The sequence below is a fragment of the Artemia franciscana genome, chromosome 21, assembly GCF_032884065.1.
Source record: "Artemia franciscana chromosome 21, ASM3288406v1, whole genome shotgun sequence".
In the NCBI taxonomy this organism is placed as follows: domain Eukaryota; kingdom Metazoa; phylum Arthropoda; class Branchiopoda; order Anostraca; family Artemiidae; genus Artemia; species Artemia franciscana.
This window is the reverse complement of record NC_088883.1, coordinates 8533663-8550790: the sequence shown is the minus strand read 5'-3', so window position 1 is coordinate 8550790 and position 17128 is coordinate 8533663. Positions and strand designations below refer to the sequence as shown.

The 17128-nt window shown below is 26.5% G+C and overlaps 1 protein-coding gene across 5 annotated transcripts in view; it reads left to right on the top strand.

The window, feature by feature from the left end:
* Nucleotides 1–17128, top strand: part of LOC136041019 (sodium channel protein para-like) — a 592014-nt gene that overhangs the window by 568249 nt on the left and 6637 nt on the right. For 4 of the 5 annotated variants that reach the window (XM_065725532.1, XM_065725534.1, XM_065725528.1 and 1 more), the window contains one exon: nucleotides 13504–14225. The exons of the other annotated variant lie outside the window; for it this stretch is intronic. In XM_065725532.1, coding sequence (XP_065581604.1) covers nucleotides 13504–13661 — 158 coding nt within the window. In that variant the 3' untranslated portion in view covers nucleotides 13662–14225. Of the gene's footprint in view, nucleotides 1–13503; nucleotides 14226–17128 lie in introns of those variants that run through there. 5 annotated transcript variants of the gene reach the window in all.

The following is a 17128-nucleotide window of genomic DNA, read 5'->3' as shown; positions in this document are numbered from 1 at the left end:
AACAAAAAACAAAAAAGAAACAAAAAGAAACAAAAAAAAGGAAATCAAGAAATAGCCAGAATAATGCCTGCTGGTAAAAGGTACATTACCTTATAACGAAATAATTTCATTGAAAATAAATACTGATTATAATTAAACAAGTTTATCATATAATTAAATATTGATTTATACATCTGCGTCAATTAGGCATAACTCAATTCATGGAGGTAAGGACTTTCCTTCCAAATCTTACGCTTTAATTTTTGCGATGCTTACTGTAGAAACACAAGAATGTTCTATGAATATAGCTTCAAATATGTAGCCCTTTTGTTAAACCTAGGCAGCGGTGCTAATTCAAGAAAAGGAAGAAGGGGGAAAGGATTTATAATCGATTTGTGTAAGAAGATTTTTTTTCTTTTTTTCAAAGTCTAGTGAGGAGCCATTTTAGTTTAAAGAAAAAGGATTATGAAAACACCAAGAAAGGTATTTTCTACAACCTAGGGAGCAACTGCCCCCTCTCCCTAATCAGCGTCCTTGGACCTAGGTACATCCTAAATTTTAATGAGCAAAAAGTAACAGGATCGAAACTATACCGTCTCGTCAATGAACTCCCAGCCAAAGCTTGGCGGGGTTTTTATGCTAGAATGTCTGCCATGTCTTGCGCTGTCATAATTCATAGCGAACACGAAAAATTTCTGGCCCAAGTTTCTTTTGGGGTTACTTGATTTATGAATTTAACCCACATTGCTTGAAAGACTTAGAGTTTTAAGGTGCATTTATTTGCATGGCTGAGTTATTAACTAATTAAACATGTATTTGGCTGTCGACTTTAATTAGTAAATTAAATCATTCTAATTAAACATTTAAAATAAAATATAGTTATAATTATATTTATATAAATAATTAAATAACCAAATATAATTAAATATATTTATTGAATCAGTTTTGTTTTGTGGGGGGGAGAAATTACCGGAAAAGTCGAATATAATTAATGGTAATTGGTTATTTGCTTTTGTTTTAGTTCGAAAATAACTGTGAAAAAAATATGGCTAATTTTGCTACAATTTTTGACTCTCCTATCTATTACAAGCATTAAAGAGCCGGAATCAAATACGAATAAAAAATGATAATTGAGTTCTGGAAGTCACCCATTTAAACGCTGTTTAGCCATTTCTGCAAAACTAAACTAGCCGTGTTGAGCCATCCTGGCAAAGTGGCTGGCGCGCTGTTTTGAGAATTCTTTGTCCATGGGGCACGAGTTCGACCCCAGGTATAGCCGGTCATTTGGTTTGGGACGGGGTCAGTTGCTTGACTCTTTGAGATTGGCCAGAGTCGACCCAGCTCTAAATGGATACCTGGAGAAACCTGCGGAAAAAAGCAGGAAGATCAGCACCACTGGCTTGGACCTTAAAGGTCTAGTGCCGTCTTACTTAGCTACTTAAACTAGTCGTCTTTTGTGAGCTGTGGTGCTAATTGAGGGGGGTTGTCCCCCTTAGGTCTTGAAAAATAAACTTTTTTTTATCTTCATATGAAAAAACTCAGGAAACAATCATTGTCCAATTCCTTTAAATTTTTGTGAGTTAATACAACTGTCCATCAGAGAATAGCTTTATTTTTACAGTTAATGGTTTATGTTCCTTGTGGAATTTTTTCTGCTCTTTTACGTTTCTGGTGCATCAACGCAAAAAACAATTCTGATTTGATTTCATAGCTGAGATTCAATTATATTCATCTGTCTATTTAAATTTTTGAAATTCGGTGGGTATATTTTTTTAGTGTAAACGCTTTGAAATTTGGTTGAAAATCGTTCAACTTTGAAATTTTGAATTTTCTCATTTGAAATGTTTGTTTTTTTTAATAATGACATTTTCTATTTTTTAAGCAAGTTCAGACCCTACCCCGAGAAAAGCCAAACTAATGTTATTACTTTGGACAGTGTATGGATCTGAGCCTATTGAATACAGTGATACAAATATATTATCCTTATAGCGCAATTTTGAAACCTTGAATCTTCCAATTTTAAAATGATTTTTTTAATGTCAATACTTTCCAACTTTTTAAGCAAGTCCCCAAGAAAAAGTTAAAGTAATGTCATTGTTCTGGACAGTGGATGATCTGAGACTACTGAATACAGTTATACGAGTATATTGTCTTTTTGGTGCAAGTTGCACCTGCACGCTTGTCGCAAAATCAGTGATATTTAAAAATCACTTGTTTCAGATAGAACATGTACCTTAGCCGTATTTCTAAAATGATATTTCAAATAATGAATATCGAAATCAATATTTTAAATACTGAATATAAAAATCAGTGATATTTGAAAATCACTTGTTTAAGATGGAACTTGTACCTTAATCCGTATTTCTAAAATAGATATTTCAAATAATAAATATCAAAATCCATATTTTAAATACTGAATATAAAAATCAGTGATATTATAAAATCACTTGTTTCAGGTGGAACATGTACCTTAAGCCATATTTCTAAAATAGATATTTCAAATAATGAATATCAAAATCCATATTTTAAATACTGAATATAAAAATCAGTGATATTTTAAAATCACTTGTTTCAGATGGAACATGTACCTTAAGCCATATTTCTAGAATAGATATTTCAAATAATGAATATCAATATTTTAAATACTGAATATAAAAATCAGTGATATTTCAAAATCACTTGTTTCAGATAGAACATGTACCTTAGCCGTGTTTCTAAAATAGATATTTCAAATAATGAATATCAAAATCAATATTTTAAATATTAAATATAAAAATCAGTGATATTTCAAAATCACTTGTTTCATATGGAACATGTACCTTAAGCCGTATTTCTAAAATAGATATTTCAAATAATGAATATCAAAATCAATATTTTAAATACTGAATATAAAAATCAGTGATATTTCAAAATCACTTGTTTCAGATGGAACATGTACCTTAATCCGTATTTCTAAAATAGATATTTCAAATAATGAATATCAAAATCCATATTTTAAATACTGAATATAAAAATCAGTGATCTTTTAAAATCACTTGTTTCAGATGGAACATGTACCTTAAGCCATATTTCTAGAATAGATATTTCAAATAATGAATATCAATATTTTAAATACTGAATATAAAAATCAGTGATATTTCAAAATCACTTGTTTCAGATAGAACATGTACCTTAGCCGTGTTTCTAAAATAGATATTTCAAATAATGAATATCAAAATCAATATTTTAAATATTAAATATAAAAATCAGTGATATTTCAAAATCACTTGTTTCATATGGAACATGTACCTTAAGCCGTATTTCTAAAATAGATATTTCAAATAATGAATATCAAAATCAATATTTTAAATACTGAATATAAAAATCAGTGATATTTCAAAATCACTTGTTTCAGATGGAACATGTACCTTAATCCGTATTTCTAAAATAGATATTTCAAATAATGAATATCAAAATCAATATTTTAAATACTGAATATAAAAATCAGTGATATTTCAAAATCACTTGTTTCAGATGGAACATGTACCTTAATCCGTATTTCTAAAATAAATATTTCAAATAATGAATATAAAAATCAATATTTTAAATACTGAATATAAAAATCAGTGATATTTCAAAATCACTTGTTATAGTTAGAACATGTACCTTAAGCCCTATTTTTAAAATTGATATTTCAAATACCGTACATCAAAATCAGTGATATCTCAAAATCAGTTGTTTCAGTTAGAACATGTACCTTAATCCGTATTTCTAAAATAGATATTTCAAATAATGAGTATCAAAATCAATATTTCAAATACTGAATATAAAAATCAGTGATATTTCAAAATAACTTGTTTCAGATGAAACTTGTACCTTAGCCGTGTTTCTAAAATAGATATTTCAAATAATGAATATCAAAATCAATATTTTAAATACTGAGTATAAAAATCAGTGATATTTCAAAATCACTTGTTTAAGATGGAACTTGTACCTTAATCCGTATTTCTAAAATAGATATTTCAAATAATGAATATCAAAATCCATATTTTAAATACTGACTATAAAAATCAGTGATATTTTAAAATCACTTGTTTCAGATGGAACATTTACCTTAAGCCATATTTCTAGAATAGATATTTCAAATAATGAATATCAATATTTTAAATACTGAAAATAAAAATCAGTGATATTTCAAAATCACTTGTTTCAGATGGAACATGTACCTTAAGCCTTATTTCTAAAATAGATATTTCAAATAATTAATATCAAAATCAATATTTCAAATACTGAATATAAAAATCGGTGATATTTCAAAATCACTTGTTTCAGATGGAACTTGTACCTTAAGCCATATTTCTAAAATAGATATTTCGATTAATGAATATCAAAATCAATATTTTAAATACTGAATATAAAAATCAGTGATATTTCAAAATCACTTGTTTCAGATGGAACTTGTACCTTAATCTGTATTTCTAAAATAGATATTTCAAATAATGAATATCAAAATCAATATTTTAAATACTGAATATAAAAATCAGTGATATATTAAAATCACTTGTTTCAGATGGAACATGTACCTTAAGCCATATTTCTTTAATAGATATTTCAAATAATGAATATCAAAATCAACATTTTAAATACTGAATATAAAAATCAGTGATATTATAAAATCACTTGTTTCAGATGGACAGGTACCTTAAACCGTATTTCTAAAATAGATATTTCAAATAATGAATATCAAAATCAATATTTTAAATACTGACTATAAAAATCAGTGATATTTCAACATCACTTGTTTCAGATGGAACTTGTACCTTAAGCCATATTTCTAAAATAGAAATTTCAAATAATGAATATCAAAATCAATATTTTAAATACTGAATATAAAAATCAGTGATATTTCAAAATCACTTGTTTCAAATGGAACTTGTACCTTAAGCTGTATTTCTAAAATAGATATTTCAACTAATGAATATCAAAATCCATATTTTAAATACTGAATATAAAAATCAGTGATATTTCAAAATCACTTGTTTCAGATGGAACTTGTAACTTAAGCCATATTTCTAAAATAGATATTTCAAATAATGAATATCAAAATCAATATTTTAAATACTGAATATAAAAATCAGTGATATTTCAAAATCACTTGTTTCAGATAGAACATGTACCTTAATCCATATTTCTAAAATAGATATTTCAAATAATGAATATCAAAATCAATATTTTAAATACTGAATATAAAAATCATTGATATTTCAAAATCACTTGTTTCAGTTAGAACATGTACCTTAAGCCCTATTTCAAAAATTGATATTTCAAATACCGTAAATCAAAATCGTTTCACCGTAAATTGTTTCAGTTAGAACATGTACCTTAATCCGTATTTCTAAAATGGATATTTCAAATAATGATTATCAAAATCAATATTTTAAATACTGAATATAAAAATTAGTGATATTTCAAAATCACTTGTTTCAGATGGAACATGTACCTTAAGCCCTATTTCTAAAATAGATATTTCAAAAAATGAATATCAAAATCAATATTTTAAATACTGAATATAAAAATCAGTGATATTTCAAAATCACTTGTTTCAGATGGAACTTGTACCTTAAGCCATATTTCTAAAATAGATATTTCAACTAATGTATATCAAAATCCATATTTTAAATACTGAATATAAAAATCAGTGATATTTCAAAATCACTTGTTTCAGATTGAACTTGTACCTTAAGCCATATTTCTAAAATAGATGTTTCAAATAATGAATATCAAAATCAATATTTTAAATACTGAATATAAAAATCAGTGATATTTCAAAATCACTTGTTTCAGATAGAACATGTACCTTAATCCGTATTTCTAAAAAAGATATTTCAAATAATGAATATCAAAATCAATATTTTAAATACTGAATATAAAAATCAGTGATATTTCAAAATCACTTGTTTCAGATGGAACATGTACCTTAAGCCGTATTTCTAAAATAGATATTTCAAAAACTGAATATCAAAATCAATATTTTAAATACTGAATATAAAAATCAGTGATATTTCAAAATCACTGGTTTCAGATGGAACATGTACCTTAAGCCGTATTTCTAAAATAGATATTTCAAATAATGAATATCAAAATCAATATTTTAAATAATGAATATAAAAATCAGTGATATTTCAAAATCACTTGTTTCAGATGGAACTTGTACCTTAAGCCATATTTCTAAAATAGATATCTCAAATAATGAATATCAAAATCAATATTTTAAATACTGAATATAAAAATCAGTGATATTTCAAAATCACTTGTTTCAGATGGAACTTGTACCTTAAGCCGTATTTCTAAAATAGATATTTCAACTAATGTATATCAAAATCCATATTTTAAATAATGAATATAAAAATCAGTGATATTTCAAAATCACTTGTTTCAGGTTGAACTTGTACCTTAAGCCATATTTCTAAAATAGATATTTCAAATAATGAATATCAAAATCAATATTTTAAATACTGAATATAAAAATCAGTGATATTTCAAAATCACTTGTTTCAGATAGAACATGTACCTTAATCCGTATTTCTAAAAAGATATTTCAAATAATGAATATCAAAATCAATATTTTAAATACTGAATATAAAAATCAGTGATATTTCAAAATCACTTGTTTCAGATGGAACAGGTACCTTAAGCCGTATTTCTAAAATAGATATTTCAAAAATGAATATCAAAATCAATATTTTAAATACTGAATATAAAAATCAGTGATATTTCAAAATCACTTGTTTCAGATGGAACATGTACCTTAAGCCGTATTTCTAAAATAGATATTTCAAATAATGAATATCAAAATCAATATTTTAAATACTGAATATAAAAATCAGTGATATTTCAAAATCACTTGTTTCAGATGGAACTTGTACCTTAAGCCATATTTCTAAAATAGATATTTCAAATAATGAATATCAAAATCAATATTTTAAATACTGAATATAAAAATCAGTGATATTTCAAAATCACTTGTTTCAAGTGGAACTTGTACCTTAAGCCGTATTTCTAAAATAGATATTTCAACTAATGAATATCAAAATCCATATTTTAAATAATGAATATAAAAATCAGTGATATTTCAAAATCACTTGTTTCAGGTTGAACTTGTACCTTAAGCCATATTTCTAAAATAGATATTTCAAATAATGAATATCAAAATCAATATTTTAAATACTGAATATAAAAATCAGTGATATTTCAAAATCACTTGTTTCAGTTAGAACATGTACCTTAAGCCCTATTTTAGATATTTCAAATAATGAATATCAAAATCAAATACTGAATATAAAAATCAGTGATATTTCAAAATCACTTGTTTCAGTTAGAACATGTACCTTAAGCCGTATTTCTAAAATAGATATTTCAAATAATGAATATCAAAATCAATATTTTAAATACTGAATATAAAAATCAGTGATATTTCAAAATCACTTGTTTCAGATGGAACTTGTATTTAAGCCGTATTTCTAAAATAGATATTTCAAATAATGAATATCAAAATCAATATTTTAAATACTGAATATAAAAATCAGTGATATTTCAAAATCACTTGTTTCAGATGAACTTGTACCTTAAGCCATATTTCTAAAATAGATATTTCAAATAATGAATATCAAAATCAATATTTTAAATACTGAATATAAAAATCAGTGATATTTCAAAATCACTTGTTTCAAATGGAACTTGTACCTTAATTTTTAAAATTGTGAGTTTTTACTATTTTGAGCATTATAATATACCTTAAGTCATATTTTTAAAATTGATATTTCAAATACCGTATATCAAAATCAGTGATATTTAAAAATCAGTTGTTTCAGTTAGAACATGTACCTTAATCCGTATTTCTAAAATAGATATTTCAAATAATGAATATCAAAATCAATATTTTAAATACTGAATATAAAAATCAGTGATATTTCAAAATCACTTGTTTCAGATGGAACTTGTACCTTAAGCCGTATTTCTGAAATAGATATTTCAAATAATGAATATCAAAATCAATATTTTAAATACTGAATATAAAAATCAGTGATATTTCAAAATCACTTGTTTCAGATAGAACATGTACCTTAAGCCGTATTTCTAAAATAGATATTTCAAATAATGAATATCAAAATCAAAATTTTAAATACTGAATATAAAAATCAGTGATATTTCAAAATCACTTGTTTCAGTTAGAATATGTACCTTAAGCCCTATTTCTAAAATTGATTTTTCAAATACCGTGTATCAAAATCAGTGATATTTCAAAATCACTTGTTTCAGTTAGAACATGTACCTTAATCCGTATTTCTAAAATAGATATTTCAAATAATGAATATCAAAATCATATTTTAAATACTGAATATAAAAATCAGTGATATTTCAAAATCACTTGTTTCAGATGGAACATGTACCTTAAGCCGTATTTCTAAAATAGATATTTCAAATATTGAATATCAAAATCAGTGATATTTCAAAATCACTTGTTTCAGATGGAACATGTACCTTAAGCCGTATTTCTAAAATAGATATTTCAAATAATGAATATCAAAATCAATATTTTAAATACTGAATATAAAAATCAGTGATATTTCAAAATCACTTGTTTCAGATGGAACTTGTACCTTAAGCCGTATTTCTAAAATAGATATTTCAAATAATGAATATCAAAATCAATATTTTAAATACTGAATATAAAAATCAGTGATATTTCAAAATCACTTGTTTCAGATGGAACTTGTACCTTAAGCCGTATTTCTAAAATAGATATTTCAACTAATGAATATCAAAATCCATATTTTAAATACTGAATATAAAAATCAGTGATATTTCAAAATCACTTGTTTCAGATGAACTTGTACCTTAAGCCATATTTCTAAAATAGATATTTCAAATAATGAATATCAAAATCAATATTTTAAATACTGAATATAAAAATCAGTGATATTTCAAAATCACTTGTTTCAGTTAGAACATGTACCTTAAGCCCTGTTTCTAAAATTGATTTTTCAAATACCGTATATCAGAATCAGTGATATTTCAAAATCACTTGTTTCAGTTAGAACATGTACCTTAATCCTTATTTCTAAAATAGATATTTCAAATAATGAATATCAAAATCAGTATTTTAAATACTGAATATAAAAATCAGTGATATTTCAAAATCACTTGTTTCAGATGGAACATGTACCTTAAGCCGTATTTCTAAAATAGATATTTCAAATAATGAATATCAAAATCAATATTTTAAATACTGAATATAAAAATCGGTGATATTTCAAAATCACTTGTTTCAGATGCAACTTGTACCTTAAGCCATATTTCTAAAATAGATATTTCAAATAATGAATATCAAAATCATTTTTTTAAATACTGAATATAAAAATCAGTGATATTTCAAAATCACTTGTTTCAAATGGAACTTGTACCTTAAGCCGTATTTCTAAAATAGATATTTCAATAATTAATATCAAAATCCATATTTTAAATACTGAATATAAAAATCAGTGATATTTCAAAATCACTTGTTTCAGATATCAGATGGACATGTACCTTAAGCCGTATTTCTTAAATAGATATTTCAAATAATGAATATGAAAATCAAAATTTTAAATACTGAATATAAAAATCATTGATATTATAAAATTACTTGTTTCAGATGGAACATGTACCTTAAGCCATATTTCTAAAATAGATATTTCAAATAATGAATATCAAAATCCATATTTTAAATACTGAATATAAAAATCAGTGATATTTAAAATCACTTGTTTCAGATGGAACATGTACCTTAAGCCGTATTTCTAAAATAGATATTTCAAATAATGAATATCAAAATCCATATTTTAAATACTGAATATAAAAATCAGTGATATTTTAAAATCACTTGTTTCAGATGGAACATGTTACCTTAAGCCATATTTCTAAAATAGATATTTCAAATAATGAATATCAAAATCAATATTTTAAATACTGAATATAAAAATCAGTGATATTTCAAAATCACTTGTTTCAGATGGAACATGTACCTTAAGCCGTATTTCTAAAATAGATATTTCAAATAATGAATATCAAAATCAATATTTTAAAAACTGAATATAAAAATCAGTGATATTTCAAAATCACTTGTTTCAGATGGAACTTGTACCTTAAGCCATATTTCTAAAATAGATATTTCAAATAATGAATATCAAAATCAATATTTTAAATACTGAATATAAAAATCAGTGATATTTCAAAATCACTTGTTTCAAATGGAACTTGTACCTTAAGTCGTATTTCTAAAATAGATATTTCAACTAACGAATATCAAAATCAATATTTTAAATACTGAATACAAAAATCAGTGATATTTCAAAATCACTTGTTTCAGATAGAACAAGTACCTTAATCCGTATTTCTAAAATAGATATTTCAAATAATGAATATCAAAATCAATATTTTAAATACTGAATATAAAAATCAGTGATATTTCAAAATCACTTGTTTCAAATGGAACTTGTACCTTAAGCCGTATTTCTAAAATAGATATTGCAACTAACGAACATCAAAATCCATATTTTAAACACTGAATATAAAAATCAGTGATATTTCAAAATCACTTGTTTCACATGGAACTTGTACCTTAAGCCATATTTCTAAAATAGATATTTCAAATAATGAATATAAAAATCAATATTTTAAATACTGAATATAAAAATCAGTGATATTTCAAAATCACTTGTTTCAGTTAGAACATGTACCTTAAGCCCTATTTTTAAAATTGATATTTTAAATACCGTATATCAAAATCAGTGATATTTCAAAATCAGTTGTTTCAGTTAGAACATGTACCTTAATCCGTATTTCTAAAATAGATATTTCAAATAATGAATATCAAAATCATTATTTTAAATACTGAATATAAAAATCAGTGATATTTCAAAATCACTTGTTTCAGATAGAACATGTACCTTAATCCATATTTCTAAAATAGATATTTCAAATAATGAATATCAAAATCAATATTTTAAATACTGAATATAAAAATCAGTGATATTTCAAAATCACTTGTTTCAATTAGAACATGTACCTTAGGCCCTATTTCTAAAATTGATATTTCAAATACCGTATATCAAAATCAGTGATATTTCAAAATCGCTTATTTCAGAGAGAACATGTACCTTAAGCCGCATTTCTAAAATTGATATTTCAAATACTGAATATTAATACATGTTTTTCTCATTAGCGGATACTGAAAATCGGTCTTGTCCTTTCTGAAGAAAAGTTTTTGGCAATACTGAATATAAAATCAATGATATTTCAAAATCACTTGTTTCAGACGGAACATGTACCTTAAACCGTATGTCTAAAATTGATATTTCAAATACTGAATTTAACGTAAATAAGAGATTGCGTCTAAGTAATTTGATTCGGCTGATCATTATCAAACAGGACAATCAAAAGCAAATAAAGATATGTTTTATAAATTTTATGAATATATGTTTATATTTTATGAATATATATATATATATATATATATATATATATATATATATATATATATATATATATATATATATATATATATATATATATATATATATATATATATATATATATATATATTCATAAAATATAAATAGGGTATGTTTCTATAATTAAATTTCAAACTGTTATTCCATATTTTGCATTACATTAAGGATTCGAGTAAACCAAAAATAAACAAATAGAAAGTTGTCATCTCTTAGACCTAAGTTGGGTTATGCTAATAAAGCTAGCCGCTGGGCTCAAAACTTCTCCCCATGGCCTGAGATGTAGTTTCGGCTGTTCATTTTATTCTAAACATATTTTCAAAGCGATAATTTCAAATGAAAAGAAATAAAATAAGTCCATTGGATAGGATTTTGGATTTTTTTTATAGTCAAGTTAAACAGTACATTGTGACGAACTGTGGGCAGGGAGCGACTCCGCCCAATAGTAACCGAAACCCTAAAAAGAAAAACTTGGGTAACAAAAGACACATTAGAGGATTTTTTCTTTGTGCTGATTTCACACACATAAAATTCATTGAGATGGATGTTATCCATTGGAGCTACGAGCCAGAGAAAATAAGCCTGATTTTTGAAAACAGGGGGAAACAACCTCAAAAAGTAAAGCGATCTTAATGAAAACCATACCATCAGATTCAGCGTATCAGAGAGCACTACTGTATAGCTTTCAAGCTCCTACATAAAGAAATGTGATTTTTTTATCTTTTTTCTACTGAAGAAATGTCACGGATGTGTGCTTTTTTTCCCGGAGGCAATTGTTTCGAACCAATAGTCTGAGAAGATCGGGATAGGGCTCATTTAAACGGAGAATAAAAGTTCTAGCTACCTTTTTAAGTAACCAAAAGGATTCCAGGGGAACTATCCCCCCACACACACTTGCTTCATTTCCCCCAAAGATATCTGATCAAAATTTTCAAATAGCCATTTAATTCAAAATAATTGAAATGTCCAATGACTATGCTTCCATGCTCCTTGGGAAAATACTGTAAGTTATGGGACTTGCTCATTGTTTATGCATAGTATTTGTATTTTTTTGGGAAATATGCGGACATTTTTGGGGGAGAATTTTCTGTGGGTAATTCTCCTTGGAGGGGGGAGGTTGATTTCCCTGCTGGATTTGAGAAAAGGTCATAAATTAAAGAAAAAGGAAGTTTTTTAACTGGACGTAAGGAGCGACCTTAAAACTTGAAATGAACAGAAATTATTCTATACACAGGAGTTAAGGATCCTCGTGCATCGATCTTTACACCAAAGTTATATCATAATTCTTAAAGAAAGACTGCTCAACACAAGGGCCATTGAATTCGAATGATAAGCCTTTTTAAAAAACTATAAGGGTTCTTCGTAAAATCGAGGATTGAGGAAGGGGCAGCCCTTTCACATATGGAATAATACCTGTTCGTTTTAAGCTTTAATATTGCTCTATACTTTCAATAGAAAGAATTTTTGTTAATTAAACCACATTATAGATGTAATTGTGGATAAATTTAAGATCACAAGGCCAATAGAGTATCTCGTTCTTAATCTGTTGAGTTGATCAATGTTCAACTTGCAAACATAAAATTTGTGAAGGACCAATCAGAATTGCGATTTAACGCGTATTTTTTTAGAATATCGAAGACGATAGCTTGGGAGAGCAATTTCCTATCTGTAAGGTAAACCAGGCCAAACATAAAGAGATGTAGAATTAAAAGACAATTTAGTCTTCAATGCAGTTAATTAAATTAAGACATATGATTTATTAAGGCATATAGTTAATAGGAACAAGTTAGTGTTGGCGTTAACTTTTCAAACCAAAATTTTTGAGAATTGAATTTTGAACTTTTTTTACACTTGATAAATATTTCAAATTCAATAGCTACAAAAATAGCATTTCTTTTATAATTATTTTAAGTTGAGTTTTTCATTTACTATGAACTTAAAATAAATGGCATAGGAAACTATTAAAATTTAAGCACTAAAATTTACTCAATTTTAGGAAAGCGCGGGTTCAAACACAATTCTGACTATGACTCACCAAAGCAACAGCAAACCACCGTTTTGGTCATGAGTGATGGTCACGTGACTAAAAATGGACATAAAGTGGTGATACATTCGAGGTCAAGTAGTGTTAGTTCAAGATCGACAGATGTGTGATTACATATGCATTTTGAAAAACTGTGATAAAACTAAAGTCTACGTAAGATCATAAATTTGACCTCGGGTGAACTAAATATCTGACTAGTGATGTGTCTACTTTCGGGGAAATCCAAAGATGATGTATCTTTTAGGTACCTAAATCCAGCCAGAAAATCTTGCCTAACACAATTTCTTTTTCCTGCATTATAGTAGTTTCGTACGTCTTTGACCTTATTTAGAAAATTTTGAACTTAAATTTTATTCAATTATCTGACAACACTGAAAAAAAAGCTTGCTATGTGTGCAATAGGCTAGGTTGGATTTGCGAATATTTCCTGACCTTTATTTCGTCAAAGATATTTATATTCCTGGCTGTATTTACGTTTCCTTACTATATTTTGTTGGATATTTCTTCCCCAATATCCAAAAAAATATTTGTTAAATGGAAAGAAGTAATTAAAATCAGGGGGATATCATTGTTGAATAGATATTTTTGTGCGTTATTTTTCTTCTTGTTTTCTCACATATCCTTGGCCTTTCGCTGCAGCTATTTGCTTTCGGCAATAATTAATTTCTGCTTCTGTGATTATTTTGTATTTGAACATATATATATATATATATATATATATATATATATATATATATATATATATATATATATATATATATATATATATATATATATATATATATATATATATATATATATATATATATATATATATATATATATATATTTATATATATATATATATATATATATATATATATATATATATATATATATATATATATATATATATATATAAATGTATGTATATATATATTAGAATGGCCAATAGTTATTTTTCTTATTAGAGGATACTGGAAATCGATTTCGTCGTTTCTGACGAAAAGTTTTTGGCAACAGTTAAGTCTGTTGCTTAACATTTCAATGATCGCTGAAATCTTTTCGTGTCAGAAAAGACGAAAAATATTCCCATAGATTCTTGCCTAAGTGGCTATTTATATATATTTAATACATTTATCATTGGAAGTCGAAATATACTTAATTTCAGAAATACTGAAACCAAACTCTTCCCCGTTTGGCTTTCTAGTTTTTGAAATGCAGTAAATGAACGCTTTTGCTCAAGTTTGAATTCTGTTTTATTAATAATATATGTATTGATTAACAGGATTTTTCGTTTTTTAACTATTATACGAAATATATGAGCTAATACTTTTTTTACGCCGTATTACTACCTTTTTTATATTCATTACACAATTTTAAAAGAAGAAAAGAAACGAACCTAATTAAAACAATATAATTCCGATTCAGGCCCAAAATGTTTGCGAGGAGAAGGGTTCCCTATCATACTAACTGTTCTAGTACATGGGTTCAGAAGGATTATGATAGCGAAAACTTGTTATAGAAATCAATTAAACCTAAATATATAATTAATAAAAACATATATAAAAATAAGGGTCGGCATTCAATTTTGTTTTCTCTTTGAAATTTTAATAAATTTAGTCTTTGATTTTTTTTCAAGTTTTAACTTACTGCATTATTTTTGCAAAATATTCATTTTTTGCTTTAAATTGCCCCTGAATTAATTTCCAATAGTTGAGGCTCCCAACCAGCTAATACAGCTAAAATTTCAAACCTAATGAGACTTGAAAAAATACCTTTAAACGGGCCTAGTATGCATAAATGTTTAATTGCTTGATTGACCTTAAGGCCATTATTAAATCTTAACTAAAACCCTTCTGGTATAATAAGTGTCGTAAGGATTCCAAACCTTAGGAAGCGTATAGAAACAATGCGAATATTAGATTTCACTTCCTTAATTTATGTATAAAACGATTAGAAGAGATTGCACCTTTTTTCTCCTTCATTCACCCTTGCCCTTTGACTTAACCTTTACAGGTGAATTAGAAAAATTTTTCGAGATTGGGGAGGAGGATTGGAAGATAAATCGGAGATCTCACAATCATTTTCTTTTTTTTTATTTTAACGAAATAAATATCGTATACCTCCCTATTTTTACGGTTACTAGAATGCTACCATAACCCAGCTGAAGAAAATTCCCCCCCCCCTTTTCCATCCTTAGAAGGTTGTTTCCACATTACGCAATTTTAGAGCTGCGCCTACACAAATGATTCAAATGCAGGCTTCTACTTCTTCAAATTACACTTCTACTTCAAATGCAGGCTTCAACTTCTTCTTCAAAATTATACTTCTACTTCAAATGCAGGCTTCTACATCTTCTTGAAATTACACTTCTACTTCAAATGCAGGCTTCAACTTCTTCTTCAAATTACACTTCTACTTCAAATGCAGGCTTCTACTTCTTCTTCAAATTACACTTCTACTTCAAATGCAGGCTTCGACTTCTTCTTCAAATTACACTTCCACTTCAAATGCAGGCTTCAGCTTCTTCTTCAAATTACACTTCTACTTCAAATGGAGGCTTCGACTTCTTCTTCAAGTTACACTTCTACTTCAAATGCAGGCTTCTACTTCTTCTTCAAATTACACTTCTACTTCAAATGCAGGCTTCTACTTCTTCTTCAAATTACACTTCTACTTCAAATGCAGGCTTCTACTTCTTCTTCAAACTAAACTTCTACTTCAAATGCAGGCTTCAACGATTACAAGAAATCACACCTTCCCAGCCTTGTATACCAATATTCATTCTCAGTCTAGTAATAGGTATTGCCTCTACACTAAGATAAATAATAAAATGAAATGTATTCTAATTCAATGTTAGCGCCATTCCCCTTATTCACAATGTGGGATCTGCTCCCACTGCGTCATTTAAGTACAGCCACCTAATTCAAAATCTATTTACTAACTAACTAAGCCTAAGTTAGTCTCAAAATATATCCATAATAATCTTGAACAGATATATTATAAAGATATCTATCACAGAAGCTTTTAAGAAAAATTTAAGTCAATGGACACAATCTATTTTTTCGTTACCTTGTATGGTTCCTAATTAAGCAAATATTATTTTTATATGCCAAATTTTATTAATTTCCATGCATTAGCTAAGCTACAAAACATTAGCTAACATTAGCTAATTTTAACAATAGCTAATTAACATTATATAATTTTAACATTATTTTAACATAATATAACATAATATTTAATATTTTATTAATTAACATAAATATTAATTAATTATTTTAATTAATAAATATTAATTAACATTAATATTAGATATTTAATATTTAACGTAATTTAATATTATTTTAACATAATTTAACGTTTATAATTTTGACATTAGCTAATTAATAACATTAGCTAAGCTACAAAACCCTATGATCTTCATATATATATTTTTAGAAGGAGCATATTTCGAATCTCTCACTGACCTTTTTAGATTCCCCGTCGCGCAACTTGAGACTTAATCGTCTTTTTAAATTTTTGGCTAATATTGTTGCAGAAATGCAATTTAAATTTCATCCTTCGATCTATTAAAATCCAAGTTTGGCAATCAAAC